The sequence below is a fragment of the Lytechinus variegatus genome, chromosome 15 (assembly GCF_018143015.1).
Source record: "Lytechinus variegatus isolate NC3 chromosome 15, Lvar_3.0, whole genome shotgun sequence".
NCBI lineage: Eukaryota > Metazoa > Echinodermata > Echinoidea > Temnopleuroida > Toxopneustidae > Lytechinus > Lytechinus variegatus.
Genome location: NC_054754.1, coordinates 630,522 through 649,466, shown reverse-complemented (window position 1 = coordinate 649,466; position 18,945 = coordinate 630,522). Strand labels below are relative to the sequence as shown.

Below are 18,945 nucleotides of genomic sequence, written 5' to 3'. Positions count from 1 at the left end.
AGCAGGTAACATAATAAATTCATTTCTGAAACTGAAAATCTAGAATCAGGCATGGTAGACATGGCTGCTATTTTTTCACTTCTGGCGAAAAATCAAGCCTCAAGCTTGATACATCTATGATGCCCCCTCCCCCCCAAAAAAAATCTTTTATTCCCGATTCAAAAATGAACCTCTAATCAACCCTCTCCACTACAGCATCTAGTTGGAATACAAAAACGGAAACTGGCAACCTTGATTAATGGGTTAGCAAAGGGTAAGCTATTTACTACTACCATATTCATCTAAAATTCTTAGTTATGTATGTATACAGATATTTCTAATAGAAGACTATTTACAGACTATAGAACTGTGCTTTAATTTCTGAATTTTCTTCATAGAAACATATGTATTGAATGCATCACAGTACCACCAAAATATGCTGCAAGTTTGGGTTAGAGCTTATAAAAAGTTTCATGTATTTTTTTAAGTAGAAGAATGTACTGTAAAACTAAAGATGCACCAATCAATCCTTTGGACCTGCAGGTTCATTTTCCCCATTTCTATTTAGTTGAAATACACTCTGATGACATTGTCCCATGAAAGATTACAGGTACCATTGATAAGTGTATCAAATTGGCATAATCCAAAGTAATTAATCTTGTACTCACAATCATTTTGTGAGACATCCCTTGAGATGTTTTATATGGATTATGAAAAATTGACTGATCTTGGCTGGCCATTCATGTCACTGATTGCTCTAACCGCTGGTTCCTGTCACATAAAAAGATCAATATTGAATTTTGCATAAGCTTCACCATATACTTAAAATAAAAATCAATTGTAAATTTGAATTTATCTTCAGTTCAGAATATATTTTTAAAATTCTGCAATCTTGATTTATAATGATATTTGTTTAAATTAACTCTTGCTTCTTTTTTTATAAAGAGACAAAATACTTGTGGTGATAGCAACCAATGATGAACAGCCTGACATGTCGAACTTTAATCTTAGTCTTTATGAAACATCTCTGTGGTTTGTTCAGTCTACTCAAGCAGTCCTTAGGATGAGATGGATCCCAGAGTCTGTGAAAACTGGGTCACTCATTTCGCCAACCTCAAGTCTGAAAGAGACATCTTCAAAAGGCTTCTGCATCTGGTTTCGGCCAAAGATTCCAAGATCACCCTTGTTTTTAGCAGAGCTGCAATCACTTTCTGTGCTAGCCAGATCCCCAAAATCAACTTGTCCTGAAACTATCCTGGCTCTGTATCCTGAAAAAATATCAATGCAATAGAGTACATTTAAATTAATGTACCTAAAAATGTGAATGGCTTGCTAAATGTATCATGAGAAACAAATTCAGAGCCTGAGTCAACAACTTGTATTTTGGAAGACCAAAGTCCATTAGATGTGATCAAAGTTTTCCAATTCTGATGAAACTACAATGTAGTTTACAAGTTTCTACACAATGAAGAGAAATATTAGGCATTCTATTCATTCCATGTTTCTCATGATATTCAAATTAAAACCCTTTTTTATCAGTGTTATCAATCTAAGGAAATGGGAAATAAATTTCTAATTTCTCTATAAAATATATTCTGATTTCTATTCTGTCTCTTACAAAGACCCTTGGCACCTTCAATGAATGTTTGACACAAGCAATCTTTGTAAGGCCAATGGTGTGACTTGTACACACAAGATTCCAATATACCCTTTGTGGTGATGAATATGGTGGCCTCCGTTTACGGAAAATGTCATAATATGTCATATCATAATATCAAATGTCATAATAATCAAGGTCAAGAAAATATACCTTGGACAAGAAAATATAACATGCTATTCCTACTTTCATAGATTTAATTTCATTAAGGTTCCAAATCATAAAACGTAAAGGAATTTCATGGAGGAGACTTTCCTGCCAAAAGATTAATGAATGGATACATGCCTTTTATTATTTGAAGAGCTTCATCCTTTGTGCGTGTGATCTTGTCATCCCTCCAGGATGCAGGTCTCCTAGATTCTCTATGTTTGACTAGGAGATGGGAGCAGCGAACTTTATTGGCTGGAGGACCAGCTGGTTTCTCCCATTGACTTTCCTTGGTAGCAGCTTTAAAATAGTATGGTTTACCTGTATGTTTGAGTTTAGATTTAAAAAAATATTGAATGCAAATTTACACTTGTCACGTCTATTGTGTCCTCATTATAAAAATTTGTCACCTCTTGCGTTATAAGTGATATGATATGCATAAAGTATGCACATAGCATAAACTTTCTCATTGCTCTACATTATGACTAGTATCAGATATCTGAGCTGTTTTATATATTAATTTTACAAAACCATATTGTCCTAGAGGGAAAGTGCCAATTTCGTCTACTGCCAACTCATCCACTCACCATCTACCTCCATTTAGTCTAATGCTATTCTGTCCATCAAAATTTTGTCTAACAAGCATTTGGTGCGATCATAACTTTGTCTAAGCACCAGTTATACACTTTGACTGTCTTTGGGATTACACTTGTAAGAGTTTCGCTAAGGCAAGCACATAATACACCCGTCTGAAATGCAGAAAATGAAGTTACTGGTCAAGCAAGAAAAGTAGAAGGTGGCGATCTTTGACCTTCTGACCTCATAATCAATAAACTTGCTAGGATCTACATGTATGCTAGTGTAATTAATTGGCATACACACTAAATTATATGAGCCTAGGTTAAGTTCAACTAAAGTTATAACAAGGACTTCAGAAGGATAAGATGAAAACATGTCACAGTGACCTTAGACCTTTTGACCTTAAAATCAACAGGCTTTCTGGCTTCAAATTAAAAAGGCTTCCTAGTATCATACACACCAAATTATATGAGCCTGGGTTAGTTAAACTGAATATGAATTGACATTTCTTGTCCTGTGGACTACATTAAATAGAGAATATTATCATATTTTGGAATTAATGCAGCCCTATGTCAGAGGGACGAAGCTACCCGTTCCTTTTCCGTATTTTGCCTATTTATGGGAAAATCTGCCATTTTGGAGCACCCATTGAGGCAAAAAGGTGTTTCTGCTTTAAAGCAAGCCACTTAAATCACCAAAACAACTTGATCAGCTACATATAAAGAAGTGTTAGGAAATCGAAGCCCACCGCACTCAGTGTGCTGCCGAACTCACCAACCCCATTTCCGTATTTTGCCTTTATAGGAAAATCTGCCACATTGATGCCCCATTGAGGCAAAAAGTCATTTTTGCTCTATACAGTAAAGCCATATTTTTTTCCTATATACCTTCACACAGTAATGCATCATGATATGAGTAATTGTGATGGAAATGCCTCTTTTTCTGAATGGGGGCTCCCTGCTGGGCTAGGCTTTGATGTAATATATCAGACAGTCTCTACATATTAATGTAGAGTAGGGTCTCCTTGTATCTTTTCCACCACAAGAAAAATACAAATTAATGTGTACAAATTTGTGTAGCAGAAATGCCATTTTGCTTAAATGAGGATGCAAAAAAGATATTTCCAAATATAAGTCAAGTAAATGGGTGAGGTAACTTTTATAAGGTTCTTGTAAAAATATGCTTTAATATGCCAGAATAATATTTTGAACTAATGTCTACTTGTCAAAAGTACATAGCAACTTTAATCATTTGCAATGTGTAGGCATGTAAAACAGGTGATTGTAATTCTTAGGCTTCAATGTGAGTTAGGGTTTTTCTATAGTCAGGCACTCTTTTGTTAGGTCATAATAATATCTTGAATCTATGCTAGGTTGGGAAACCCAAGGAAGGCCAGGGCTATGCATGCATACACAGGCACCATTAGTATTTGTTGAGCAGCAAGGAAGCTGTGCAGGGTTAGCAGCAGCAAACCCTTGATGTCAGGCCAGGCATGGTAGAAAACTAGCAGTTCCAGTAAACAGAACCTTTCCAGACAGACTGTAAGTTTGTTAACTTTGATTTTATGATTTTATGTAGAAATTAACCAAAAGACCTACATGTACCAGTTTAAAAGATGAATATTTAATAACTTAATTTTATTGATACATGTTGATAGTGTTAAAGACTGATCTTGATATGACACCAAGAGCAAAGTCATTCATTAGAATAGCATTGTATTTTATGTGTTTTTTTTTACATTTACTGAAACAAACAAGCGACTTCAAACGAGTATTACTGAATAGTCTTAAAAGACTTTTGTATTCATAATAAGTGTGCATAGTTCAATTTGCCTATAAATGTTTAATCATGAAATACCTGATATATTACTTGGTGAAGAATTTGTTTTACACTGAATAATTAAGCATTATCAGGAATTATCATTGAACTTAGTCTCAATAGATATTATGCCAGGGGTAGGGTGGGCGATGGCACGAGATATCATTTGTGCTGTATACATGAGTAAAAAGAAAAGTCAATAGGTGAATTTGCCTCAAATTTTCATTGAACTATATTTTGAGGGAACAATGTAGTTAAATGTAGCAACATCTTCACATTTTCTGGAAGCCAAATTGATTATCCATCAATAGCTCCTCACAGAGGCTCAAACAGTCTAGGTTAGCATAAAAACTTAACAAATGGAGCGCCTCTGGCAGTCTCACCTGTTTCATGCAGTTTCATGAAGTAGGTCCATATATTTCCTAAGTTATGATGACATTTCAAAAACATCTTCACATTTTCTGGAAGCCAAATTGATTATCTATCAATAGCTCCTCACAGAGGCTCAAACAGTCTAGGTTAGCATAAAAACTTAACAAATGGAGCGCCTCTGGCAGTCTCACCTGTTTCATGCAGTTTCATGAAGTAGGTCCATATATTTCCTAAGTTATGATGACATTTCAAAAACTTAACCTTAGGTTAACATTTTGATGTTGATTCCCCCAACATGGTCTGTTCATTGACCCTAAAAGACCTTTGACCATGGTCATGTGCCTTAAAACTCAGGAAGGATGTTTAGTAATACTCAATTAGCCTTATGGACAAGGCTTACATGAACTAGGTCCATATACTTTCTAAGTTATGCTGTCATTTCTTAACCTTCGGTTAAGATTTGCCTATACAGTGCGTATCAAAAAAATATCCTGAAGGTTTTATGACATTTTAACATTGGTACAGATCCATTTAAGCAAATGACGATATATAACTGTCAAAAAATATTTCCGCTTGATTGAGCACCACTTTTGAAAAGTTAGTGAAAAATGATTTGCGCAGAACGTTGAAATAGTTATGCGAATAAAAGTAGACCTTAATCATGAGTAACACGTGAAATTAAGCTAGTGAAATTGATTTAAAGATATCTTTTACCGTTTTTAACTTGTTTCCTTGACCGAAACACTTCGAAGAGTGCCATTACGCCCCACCCTACTCCCCCACACATCGAGGCCATCATGACGATATTTGCTTTACACTGAGCTGTGATTTTTATGAAATGGTTCAGACGTGATTTTCATTTTGTTAATCATTGTCAAGCTTGGGAAGTGTGGAAACAAGTATTAAATATAAAATTAAATGTAAACCCACTTTAAATGATAAAAACTTGGTGAGAAAATGTTAGAGATGTCTGATATAAGCTTTTACGCGACACAAGCATCTGTATCGTGGGTGAAGAACAATAGAAAACAAGATGGCGGCTTAAACATCGGGCAAGTCTCTTCCTTCTTTCCATGATATTTTTCTCATTTTTTTGATGAAATCTTGTCTAAAATAAAATCCATAGCATGGAAATGTCTGAAATGAAGTTGTATCCCATGTACATGATTTAGGGCTAGATCTTTTATAGAGACAGTGATTTTCAGTTTCTAAAAATTGCCTTTTCCGTTTCAGAAAATCTCAAATTCCGTTTCAGCATGTCTGAAAACGGAAATTCTGTTTCCCCATAGACTTTGTGTACAAGAAAAATGGACAATTCCGTTTACATATAAAACCAATACGCAACGAGTAGCGATGTCATAATGCTAGCGCTGCTCAAAATTTGCATCTACCAATGTACTAATATCGCTTTAAAATCCATTTTAATCGAAGAGATTCGAGCTCAATAACTATTTAGAGAAACATAATCCACATGAATATATTTTCACCTTTCATATTATTAGCATTATTTTATTGTTAAATGGGATTTTATCGCTGATTTGGGGACTTTTCGGACATCGTTTTGAGCAGTCGCCGACTTCCGAATATCCGCCATTTTGGATTTCATGAATCACCGTGATCATTATACTATGACCGAACGCAGAGGACAGCAACACACGGCCGTATTCTGCCTTATATGCGGACGTGAGTGTGAACTAATTACGATACGATCAAGTGATGGAGAGGCTCGATTGTAGTTACGATGTGTTGATTGTCATGATTGTTGTTGCAAAGTGAGATCGTGTTTTTTCAGTTGATATTCGTATTTTGTTGAGGTTTTGGGATTAATTTCTGTTCCTATTTTGTGCATTTTGAGAAAAAACTTGTTTTCCGTGATTTTCTGTTCGAAAAGCCACTTTCCGTTTCAAACAGCCGATTCTGTGAATTCCGTCCTTTTTCCGCGATCGCGGAAAATCACTGTCCTTACTTTTAGAGAGAAAGTAGAAATCTCGGGGGCGAAAGTTTCAGGTTTTTTGGTGGTACACACTTGTAAAGAAAGGAAGACCTGGCTTCGTATGAGAGTAACGTCAGTTAGTAAATGATTTTTACTCTCTATAGCCTCCCTGCTACGCAAATCTACATGTACAAGCGCAAAGCAGCGGCACAAATCGCGATATATAGCGACTGGTAAATACGTCTGTAAGGATGACGTCATCCAAGATGGCAACTTACTTTGACCAACGAAAGGATCGAAGATGACGATGTTTCGATCATAATTTGAAAGGAATTAGTGGTAACTACAGTCTAAGGTACGGTATTTCTGAATTTCAAACATTTTTTCGTGAATATGGATGTGATTTCTTTTTCATAATGTGACATTTTATGCACAAAAAAACGATCGGAAAATCGGGTTTCCGCCGAATGTTAGATCTAACGTTACTGCTAATACGTTGTCTGTACGTACGGGCCTCCAAGCTCTTCTATGTATTGGTGAGTGAGCCAATGCAGTTCACCGGAACAACCACAATACAGAGACTGAAGCTTTTGGTCTAACCATAGTCCTACCTGTAGATTCCCCACAGGCATGACAGGCTGAATGGTTGCAGTGAAAAAGTGCCCCCATCCTTATGGCAATGTGACTGTCACTGTGCATGGATTTGCCTAGACCAAAAGCTTCAGTCTCTGTATTTTGGTTGTTCTGCTGATCTACGTTGGCTCCACTCACCATACATAGACTGAAGAGCTTAGGGGCCCGTGGCTACAGAGTACAGACAACGTACAGTGAACTAGCGTTTTATAGATCGTGATTTAAAACTGTTTTTTTGAGCGAAATTTACAGTTTCATGGTTTCCATTATCAGGGAAATATAAATAACTTAAGTAATTGCATACCTTGGACTGGAGTTATTGAAAAAAATCTACTGGATGATTGAGAAATCTGTCATCTAAGACATTTTAACCTGACCTGACAGTTTTTCTAGCAAGTTGCCATCTTGAATGACGTCATTATCGTTATTAACGTCTCGATACATCGCGATTATATTTAGTATCGTTTGTCTTCGTGTAGTGTATCGTATTATTGTATTCGTATCTTGCCTTGTAGGTGTGCTGGTGGAATGCAATATCGACATCACATTCGTAAATTGTTGACGCCCTCTCCGTTTGTTTGTAAATATTTCAGTTTGGCTGCCATTTTGATCGTTTTTGCTGTGTTCTTCCCAACTAAACATCTGTAAAGTATATTTTTTATGCATTTTCTTCTATATCGTTTAAAGTATTTTCATATTTAATAATTAAATATTTTTAGTTTGAAGTTTATAAGTAACTTAGACTTAGAGTGTAACTTCGATGTGTAATATTACACCAAAGTTTGGACTCTGGATTGACAAAAGTGCGGGTGTTATAACAAATGCGAGCCCACACGGACACTTTACCATCGGTGAATGGGGATTACAGTAAAATGTCAGAAATTGTTGAATAAATCCCCAGAAACAAAGGTTATTCCTGTCTATGATTTGCCAGGCATTATAAAAAACCCCACTAGATTCTAGACAGTAGAGGCGCACGGCCAATATGGGAGACTCTCTCCAATAGGGGAGACAATCTCCCACATTGGAGACTTGCTTTGCAAAAGGACAAAAGAAACAACACTGACAAAAGCATGATCCACCCAAAATTTTGTCTCACTGAGGTTAGAAGCCCATTTGTTCTGTGTGTGATTGACAACAAAAATCCTTATCAAAACAAAAGTAGACGGTGAATTTTTAAAGCAGACCACCGTCTGGGTAAATTTTCATAAGGAAACTGCTTATTTGTTCTACACAATAGAGGAAGTTCTGTTACTATAACTTGGATTGCAGGTCATGCTGAAATTCAGGGAAATGTAATGGCAGACAGACTGGCAAAGGAAGCTGCTTACCATGCATGCAATACTCCACCTCCCTCCTCATCCTCTTTATATGCATGTGTCACCAAGAACATCAAGAAGAACACTGTAAGACTCTGGCAAAGGCGATGGAATATAACCACCAAGGGTAGATGGACGTATCAGCTTCAGCCAAATGTCACTATAAAGAAAGCCTATAGTAAATATGATAGGTCCACAGAGATCAAGATCATGAGGATGATAACTGGACAGACTAAGCTCAGAGACCATATGCACAGAGTACTCCCTCGTGTATGCCCTACACCCACATGCGACTATGAACATGACAGGCAGACACTTGAACATGTCCTTCTTCACTACCCACTCCACAAGTCGCATAGAGAGATGTTGCAATCCATTGACGTTGGATATCAAAGGACAAGCACCCCTTCATATCTTCAAGATATATCCCTCTTTTCCCTCCTTGGGACTAACCCCAAATTGTCACCCAAAATGCAATCAATAATAGCATCTTCTTTGGCTCGCTTCATCAAAAGCACCAATGCCAACTTCTAGCACCAGTAGCAAATACCGGGTAGTACCTAGCAGCTCATCAACCTTTAGACCAAAAGCTTCAGTCTCTGTTCCGCTGAACTACGTTGGCTCCACTCACCATACATAGACTGAAGAGGTTGGGGGTCCGTGGCTACAGACAACGTATAGTGAATTAGCGTTTTATAGATCACGATTTAAAACTGTTTTTTGAGCGAAATTTACTGTTTAATGATATACATTATCAGGGAAATACAAATAATTTAAGTAATTGCATACCTTGGACCGGATGATTGAGAAATCTGTCATCTAAGACAAGTCCTGACGGTTTTTCTTGCAAGTTGCCATCTTGAATGATGTCATTATCGTTAATGTCTCGATATATCGTGATTATAACTATTATCGTTTGTCTTTGTGAGTGTATCGTATCGTATTATTGCCTTGTAGGTGTGCTGGTGGAATGCAATATCGATATCACATTCGTATATTGTTGACGCCCTCTCCGTTCGTTTATATTTCATAGTTTGGCTGCCTTTAATTTGGATCGATTAGCTGTGCTTTTCCCAACTAAACATCGGTAAAGTACAATTTTCATGCATTTTCATCTAAACCCCTCAAAATAAGTTCTGCAACTCAAGTTTGAGTGCTAATAAATTTCTTAGTGTGCCATCATCATATGTGAAAGTGGTATCATTGCAAAGTATGATTATTCCTCTTTACGATTATTTGTAATGGTAGTGTTATCATGAAATACACAGACATGATAAATATGCAGCAATGTAAAAAATGAAATGTTGCAAAATTTGTTGTCATGTCATGTTTGAGTTCTGCAACTCAAACTGCAAGTGTGAGTGCTAATAAATTTCTTAATGTGCCAGCCCATCATCATGTGTAAAAGTGATATTTTTAGAAAGCATGATCATTCTTCTTTAGGGCTATTCCACGGTTACTCACATTACATTTGTAGACACCTTGACTCATACTTGGAGCTGTAACTCCATTATTATTGATAGGAACTAAACATCTCCTTATCACAACAAAGTACACAGTCTGACTATCCTTTGTATAAAACCAAAACTTGGGAAATTTTATTATGCTCCTGGCAAATCTATGGAATGTGTCGGTTACTCACGTTACATGATTTGGACATGCATAAAATGAATTGTCGACATAGGTGAAAAGTCTCCTCATACAAGGCTTTTATGAAAGTTGATTATATCCATTTCAAAGAAGTATATTAAGGAGACAAACTTTGGACATAATTAAAAAAAAAAGAACACATGGTTTTTACTTGGGGTGCAGATAATATGGTTACTCACATTACGGTTACTCACGTTACATTTTGTCCATGTATGGTTAACAACACAAATGTCATTAAAAATTCAATAATGTGTGTAAAATTCATTGCTAGGAACATAAAAAAGAGATTTTATTGCAAAAATTGGAACAATTTGAGCTTAATTAGGGAGTAAGAGGGAAAAGTATGATTTTGCTTACTAATTATGCATAAATTAGCATAATCGCTTAATACCAATTTGCATGAAATAAATTTCTGTTCAGTATTGTAGATTATGTCCAAGACACATGCATGCAAAGTTTCGGCGTGATCGTGCGGCCAATGGCCGAGATCGCAAGGGGGGCCTGGGAGGCTCCACCCACCCACCCCCCCCCCTGGGCCATATTAAATCCCAAAATACCCCAGCCTAGATAGGGTTACAGGTAAGGGCATTCAATGTGTTGTTGGAACAGTCTTTAAAGTTTGGTTAATCGAAACCAAGTCTTACTAATGCACTCTCGCATTGTGAATACTTCTACTAATATTCAATTTTTTTGTGTGATTGTATGACCACTGGTATTTTGAATGAACAAAGAGTCACATCAAAGAGGTGTACCCTCATTTTGCTTTTAATTAATCAATAATAACTTCATAACTCGCCATGAGACTTTAAACTTGACATCCCACAGAAAATGTTACCTAACTGCATAATTTTTACTGGTTACTCACATTACATGATGGTTACTCACGTTACAGTTTTTCTTCATCATTTTTATAAAAAAATTGTGCTTTTTAATGATTTTGATAGTCATCACTGTGTCAAAGATTGTTTGAAGGAAGAGAATTTAAAATCCCACCAATTAACTGTGAAGAATATTTCTCTCAGAAAACAAAGTCAGTGTTTTCGGATATTCACGTTACATCACCTGAGCAGGTTGCAATATTCATCTTTGAATGAGTACTACAAATTTACTTGAAAAGCTGTTGTGTATTTTAGGTAATTTGACTCTTCTAAACTTCAGAAATATATAAAGTGGTATGTTGTTGCAATAACAAAATGGTAATAAGGCATATTCAATTTTTCACTATTTTTCTTGTATTTTGGTACAGAATGGAAGACACAACTTTTGACCATTTTTTTTCCAAAGTATACATATGAAAATAATTTTTTTTTTCTTGTTCCTGTTACTATCAAACATGAAGGACTTAAAGTATTAAAAAATTCAAGAAAATATTGAATTTGAATTTTAAAGCTCATGTCCACCAACCTGTGGAATTGCCCTTTACAATCATGTGTCATTTGTAATGCTAGTGTTATCATGAAATACACAGACTTGATAATACGCAGCAATGTTAGACATGAAATGTTGCAACTTGCGTCATTTGCAATAGCGAATTTCCAATTGTTTCGAGGATGGACCGAGTGCATTCACTGTCGCCTGCATGGTAGAAATTCAATAGAAATGGAGACTCTTGTTAGAAATCAATGCATTTTGCAACATTTCACTTCTGTCTTTTCTCAATGTTCGGGGTGATTGCATATTCCATGATTACATAATCACAACAAATGGCATGTCATTGTAAAGAAGAATAATTCAGCTTTCCAATGATACCAGTTTCATCTTTTATACTTCATTAACCAAAAAGATATCATCCCCAAAAACTGAGTTGCAAAACTTTTTTTGAGGGGTTTATATCGTTTGAAGTATTTTAAAATTGAATAATTAAATATTTTTAATTTGTAGTTTACATATCCTCAAATTGTAACCTCGATGTGTTATATAACCCCAAACTTTGGACTCTGGTCGGACAAAATTGCTGGTGTAATAACAAATGGGAGCCCACACGGACACTTTACCGTCCGTGAATGGGGATTACAGTAAAATGTCAGAAATTGTTGAATAAATCCCCAGAAACGACGGTTATTCCTGTCTAATCAACCTTGTGACAAACACTGAGAGAATACTGAGATCATTTGGGTATGGAAACAACCCACAACGAATAACAACAACAACATCTGCTTATCACATTTTTATTTGCCGCCAAGGTAATCCTTTTGCCGCAAATGTAAACAAAGGAAATTGGTCTCCAAAACTGGAGACCCTCTCTGCAATTGGATACCCAAATTCTTCACAAGTCTATGATATAGGAGATAATCTCCCACTTGGAGACAGTCTCCAATATTGGCCGTGCGCCTCTACTGCTAGATCCAGAGCTACCAAGTCTCACGCATTATGCGTTAGACTCAAGCATTCTAGACTCTTGTTCATCCCCTCAAATATCTGTCTCACGCAACTATCACAGCCTATCCCCATATACATTGTACACAATATCTGTGATCTCACTCAGATTCACAGAAAATCTCACACAAAGCTGGGGTGGTATTCTGAGATCCATTTTATCTCAGATAAAATAAAATATTTTATCTCCGTTAAAATCAGTGAGATAAAATACCCTTAAAATCTCTCCGAATTGGTATTCTGAGAAAATTTTTATCTTCATTTTATCTCTGTAAGACACACCTATTTTTTAATCAATGTCCAATTATAAACCCGCTTTTATAGCTCTCTCATATTACTCAACCAATGGAAATACATTCTGTAAGGAGGTGTGGCGAAGGAGTGAGATTGCGTCAATGTATTGACTTCAAATACCCTTGCACTATACGCTTGCGCGTTCTTTACAAAGATTTCCTTTTAACAAATATGACAATACTCTCATCTTAATTTCGAAGTCTGTATCGCATCTTTTCAAGCATCTTTTCAAAGACAATATTAGTCCAGAAAAGTTTAATGAAATGCTTCCTGATTGTACAGGAATAACTTTAAGGTGTTGTTCTCAACGAATATATCATTTTTCTTAATTTTCATGCCAACATTTGAAGTTAATTCACCTAGAAATATTGACGAAATCAACGTCGCAGAGATAAAATAGCCCCTACCCTCTTTTAAGTTTATTTTATTTTTTCTTCAAAGTAACTTGGGTGCAAGCACATCACCCGCGTTGCACACTCATTCAATGAACAAGGTCATATAACCTTGTTCTCAGTTATATCCCCATGTGTGGCAAAATAAGGGTGGCAATTTTTGGCTTATTTTCTCTTTTTCTGTGGGGCAAATGCTTAATTTTTTTACACTGACAGTTTTCATTACACCTATTATTTATACAACTTGGCTCTTATTTAAATTTGATTATTGAAATCATTTTTTTCTTAATGAAAAATAGAGAAAAATTTTATTGTCATATTACTTTCCATCAATAGAGGGCGTACATAAAAATATGCCCCAAATTCAAGTTTTTGAGCGCTCTGGTGAATACAAAAATTATTCCCAACTTACTAATGAAAAAAAATTGCAACTGTATGAAAATTAGTAATTTTGGTCACAAAAGTGATATTTTAATGATTTTTTGAAGTGTGTCCTCTGTGCAACATTGGCATACCATTGTCCTACCTGTAGATTCCCCACAGGCAGGGTGGTAGCAGTGAACAAGTGGCGTTGCAATGGCCAGATACGCGATGGGTATGTCATGTATGTCTACGCAGAGCTGCTCTCTGTCATGTCTGTTGCGTATCATCATAGATAGATACGCAAGGTAAAATTTATACGCTAGATAAAATTTAAATTTTTATCTGAGAGATAAAATGTCATTCCAGAATCCAATTTCATTTTAAGAGATAAAATAGAATATTTCAAAGATAAAATGACCTCAGTGCAGAGTAGGCCTACCTGGTCTTTGAACTTGGCATCTGACGGGCGTCATTCTGTAGGGCCTAGTCCTAGATCTAGTTTACAAAAATATAGTACATTTACTCAAAAGATGGTACATTTATTCACAAGACTTTGAACTTTCTTTTTTTGGCCAAATCGTGGTTTTGGAAACCAGTCATAGATTTGTGTACGCGCATTTGTGTACAAAGTGAATGGAGGTGGAAATAGGGAACCGTGCGTGCGACTGAATAAAGCGCTGCTGTATAAAGTGAACGGTGGTTACCTATATCACGATAATGCCCTTTTTTTGATGCCACATAAAAATTATGATAGTAAGTTGGGTCTACCGGTATCGCAGGTAACCAAAATTATACCCAACTGATGTTCGCTCTAGGCCTAGTCCCACACACTCAAATGAGTGTTACAATACAGGATTTCCAGATCACACGATTGAAACTCACCATTATTGCTCCTGCTATAACGTATTTCCCATCCATCAGGTAAGTCATCATCAGCCATTCTTCACAAATGATTTGATTTTATTTTGTGAAAGATGTGGGGAAAATTTGCCTGCTTTCTGCCTGGCCCTTTTCAGTGGCAAACAACAGCAGAGCAAAGTCAAAACCGGGTTGGAGACACTGATCAGTGGTTGGAGATTGGCGCTGTCGCTGATTAAATCAAAGATCGGGCCTTGTGCCCTCTATGTTAGCTTTGGGAAAGGGAACTTCCAAACAAACACCTGGGGCCCGTTTCTCAACACCTGGACAAGTTACCGTAGTCATATCTCTATCCACAAACCACGGAGTTAGTTCCAATCTTACCATGGACCTACTACACAGCCACAGGTCGATGTTTATTCTTAAACACATCCACCCATAATGAACACAAGTCTATGAGAGAGGAAGTCAAAATTTTAGCAAATTATGAAATGAGGATTTGTTTTATGGACGGTTTTTGTTACTTCTACCAACAGTTATTTCATGAAACTTCGCACATGGCTTCAGAGTAACACTATCTAAAAGGCGCGCACACCAAAATAACCATTCGATACGGCACAGAGTGGGGCCAAGGCCTTGAACTTTGTTCTCATTTGCATAACTTTAGAATATTGTGTGTTCACTGATGCATTAAACATCGGGATTTTCAAAAAACCAAATCAAATGAACTATGCAAGGAGATTTGTGACAGATATCCATGGTTACCAATTGCATTTTTTCCAATAACGTAAAAAAAGAGCTATCCACACTCCACATGTTCATTCAAGCGTGAATGTTTATTTAAACGCCTTTGAATCATTGAAGCAAGTTAACTGGTCATGAATATAACGAAAAAGTTGACTAAATATCATTTTCAGTTACCAAAATGTAACAATACTTATTGATATTTGAAAATCGTATTTTTTGTTTTCAATAAATGTTAATTGGACCGTGAAACGATGAATATTGTTGAAGATACTCTTCCAAAAAATAACTGTCATCATATTCTTTCATTTTGATTAATAGAAATGTATAAGAAAGCCATTTATAGCGAATTTGAACTTATGTTTATTCAACCGTTAAATTTAGCCAAAAAAGTTGTATCGTCTTTTAGAAAGTACCTTTTACAAAACTGCGGGCAAAACTGACTAGTTTTCATGATGGGAATGTGGAATTATTTCCAATAAGGTGGAATCAAAGTCATAATATTTGACTTGTGACTTTTGAAAAGTGACATTTTTGCTTCTGACGTACTCACTGAAGCATGACGTAAAATACGTCCATAACATTTACTCAGAGGGTAGCTATTACTACACGATCATGTGAAAAATATATTAAAAACTCGCATTGGTTCGAAAATTATTGATATTTGTTTAAGGGGACTTACTTTTTTTGATATGTATATATACACAACAAAAAAAGTAAGTCCCCCTTGAACAAACATTAATAATTTCCGAACCAATGCGAGTTTTTGATATATTTTTACATGAGCGTGTAGGTAATTTTATAAGCTACCATCTGAGTAAATGTTATTGACGTATTTTACGTCATGCTTCAGTGAGCACAATCAGAAGGCAAAAATGTCACTTTTCAAAAGTCACAAGCCAAATATCATGACTCTGATTCCATTTTATTGGAACTAATTCCACATTCTCATCATGAAAAATAGTTAGAAGGCTTGCAAAATGTACTTTCTAAAAGACGATACTTTTCTGGCTAAATTTCAAGGTTGAATAAACACAAATCAAAATTTTCTATAATTGGATTTTTCACACATTTTTATCAATAAAAATGATAGAATATGATGACAATTATTTTTGGGAAGAGTATCTTCAACGATATTCATATTCAATAAACATTTATTGAAAACAAAAATACGATATTCAAATATCATAGGCAAGTATTGTCTCATTTTGGTAACTGAAACTGATCTTTTATCAACTTTTTCGTTATGTTCATGACCAAGTAACATGTTTCAATGATTCAAAGGCGTTTAATTAAACATTCACGCTTGAATGAACATGTGGAATGTGATTAGTTCTTTTTTTTTACGTTATTGGAAAAAAAGAAATTTGTAATTATGGATATCGGTCACAAATCTCCTTGCATGGTTCATTTGATTTGATTTTTATGAAAATCCTGATGTTTAATGCATCAGTGAGCACACCATATTCGAAAATTATGCAAATGAGAAGAAAATTCAAGGCCTTGGCCCCATTCTGTGCCGTATCGAATTGTTATTTTGGTGTGCGCACCTTTTTGGATAGTGTTACTCTGAAGCCATGTGCGAAGTTTCATGAAATAACTGTTGGCAGAAGTAACGAAAACCGTCCATGAAAACCTTATTTCATATTTGTTAAATTTTTTACTTCCTCTCTCATGGACTTGTGTACATTATGGGTGCATATGTCTCAGAATAAGTAACCCCTTATTCAATATGGTGGAACTTTTTTTAGGCTGATGTTTATCAACCTATGGGCAGAATTCTGTGCAAAAATGGAATCGATTTGTTTATTTATGGATGAGTGAGCATGCATCAAAGTGGGAAAACGGGTATTTTCAATGTTACAGACTCATTTTAAAGGGTAATAAGGTGAATATTGCGGGCAAATTCGGTTGCAAATGTGACTTTAATTGCTGTTGTTTTTATAATTCATTTCTATCACCACACACTTTCCGAACTTTTAACATTTTCATGGTTCAGCAAGCACTTCGAAAACTTAGAAATGAATACCCTTTATACTGCATAAATGTATTCTTTTCCTAATATTTTTTCATGACCAGTTTAATTTATGGACAAATCAGGGGTGGATCCAGAATTTAAAAATGGGGGAGGGGCATATAATCGGGGGAGCCACCAACATTTTCAAATTTTAATATGACCTAACAAGTTGTAGACTACTACCAAAAACCCCTATGATGATACGTCACAATACAAGGGCCGCGGAACGGTTTTCAAACTGTGCGGGAGGGGCTTAGCCAAAAGTGGGGGGGGGGGAGGGGTGTGACCATGCAAAAAATCACAATCGTATGGTCATTTTCTACATTTTGTACATGCTTTTGGAAAATAGTGCGGCCCTGCAATATTGTGCTCACTCAACCATGAACATACGATATCAAAATTGTGTGTGGAGCGGCTAAATGATGGATAGTAAAACAACTTTAACACCATAAAATTCACCTAATAACAACTATTGCCCCTCATACATTCGTAATTCCGAAGCTTCGCAATTCCGAAGGTTCGGTTATTCCGAAGGTTCGTATTTCCGAAGGTTCGTATTTCCGAAGGTTCGTCAATCCGAAAACGAAATAAGGTTCGTAATTCCGAAGGCTCGTTAATCCGAAAACGAAATAAGGTTCGTAATTCCGAAGGTTCGTTAATCCGAAAACAAAATAAGGTTCGTAATTCCGAAGGTTCGTTAATCCGAAAACGAAATAAGGTTCGTAATTCCGAAGGTTCGTTAATCCGAAAACGAAATAAGGTTCGTTAATCCGAAAACGAAATAAGGTTCATTAATCCGAAAATTAAATAAGGTTCGTATTTCCGAAAAGGAAAATAATTCATTTTGGTGACAAAAACGATGTTGTCATTGCAAGATTACACGATATTATGCAATGATAGTAATAACGATCGATGATACATGCGTGTGTTGGGGCCAAAGCATGTATTTCATTAAGAATATAGACTCCTTGATCAAGCATAGGCTAATTTCGATTTTATCTGAGCAATTGCTGCCTATAAGCAAATGGTTTAATTAAAGATGCAGGGGATCAAGTGTGTTGGAAGCGTGCGAGCAACCTCTAGATAATAGGACTTGTATTGGAGGGGATGTCCTTTTTAATAACAGCTTCTGCTGGTAATAAAAATAATACTAATAATGATCCTTGTGAGATGTTGAAAGCGAATCGCAAGCTCAAACTAGGAGACATTTCATGTAACAAGACGTGAAGTGAGCATTCGGAGCATTTTTTGTAATCCCGAGAAAGATGTGTATCTTTCTAAAGAATTAATGCGAGGGCGAGCTGTAATTTGTTTATATACTGACCTGGGGCCCGTTGCATGAAACTTTTTACCTGAGAAAACTCGGGTTGTTTTTACATGAGTTTTTGCCCTGTGCGAAAGTCAATGGCGGAAATCAGACTAACCTTAGTTTTCATTTTTTACCAGAGTTTTCTCAGGTAAAAAGTTTTATGCAATAGGCTTCAGAAAGTAATCTTTTAAGGACTGCATTTAGTGACTCATGAATAGAATATATATCTCACGAACTAATTAATGAGAGCGCGAACCGCAAGCTTAATATTTGTGATATTCCAACCTGAAAACTGGACATTTCATACTTCTTTTTTGTAACCAGGAATAGAATGAGTTCCTCAATAAACAATACTTGATGCGAGCGAGAACGTGAGCCAAATTTTCCTGATTTTCCAACCTGAAAACTGGAAATACTAAGCATTCTTGTAAAAAAATAATAATAGCTGGGAGAATAGTTTTCAGAACTGAAGTGGCTTCCCTGGGTAAATAATATCTATATCAAT

The 18,945-nt window shown here is 36.0% G+C and overlaps 1 protein-coding gene across 3 annotated transcripts; it reads right to left on the bottom strand.

The window, feature by feature from the left end:
• Window positions 1-467: 467 nt before the first annotated feature.
• LOC121428666 (peptidyl-prolyl cis-trans isomerase NIMA-interacting 1-like) lies at window positions 468-14,594 on the bottom strand. Of its 3 annotated transcripts, none has more exons than XM_041625454.1 (3): window positions 14,395-14,594; window positions 1,922-2,104; window positions 468-1,247 (listed from the first exon to the last, which is right to left on the bottom strand). In XM_041625454.1, the coding sequence occupies exons 1-3, from the start codon at window positions 14,450-14,452 to the stop codon at window positions 1,027-1,029; spliced, it is 462 nt and encodes a 153-aa protein (XP_041481388.1). In that variant the 5' UTR covers window positions 14,453-14,594; the 3' UTR covers window positions 468-1,026. The 3 variants fall into 3 exon arrangements, with proteins under 3 accessions (XP_041481388.1, XP_041481390.1, XP_041481389.1); XM_041625456.1 differs by lacking the exon at window positions 14,395-14,594 and adding an exon at window positions 13,952-14,000; XM_041625455.1 differs by lacking the exon at window positions 14,395-14,594 and adding an exon at window positions 8,450-9,015.
• Window positions 14,595-18,945: the final 4,351 nt, after the last annotated feature.

Excerpts from the sequence above, each read along its gene's own strand:
- LOC121428666 (XM_041625454.1), bottom strand. The coding sequence starts at position 14,452 with ATGGCTGATGATGACTTACCTGATGGATGGGAAATACGTTATAGCAGG. Across the intron at positions 2,105-14,394 it reads TTATAGCAGGAGCAATAATG|GTAAACCATACTATTTTAAA; the intron begins GTGAGTTTCAAT and ends TCAAACATACAG. Across the intron at positions 1,248-1,921 it reads AGCTCTTCAAATAATAAAAG|GATACAGAGCCAGGATAGTT; the intron begins GCATGTATCCAT and ends ATATTTTTTCAG.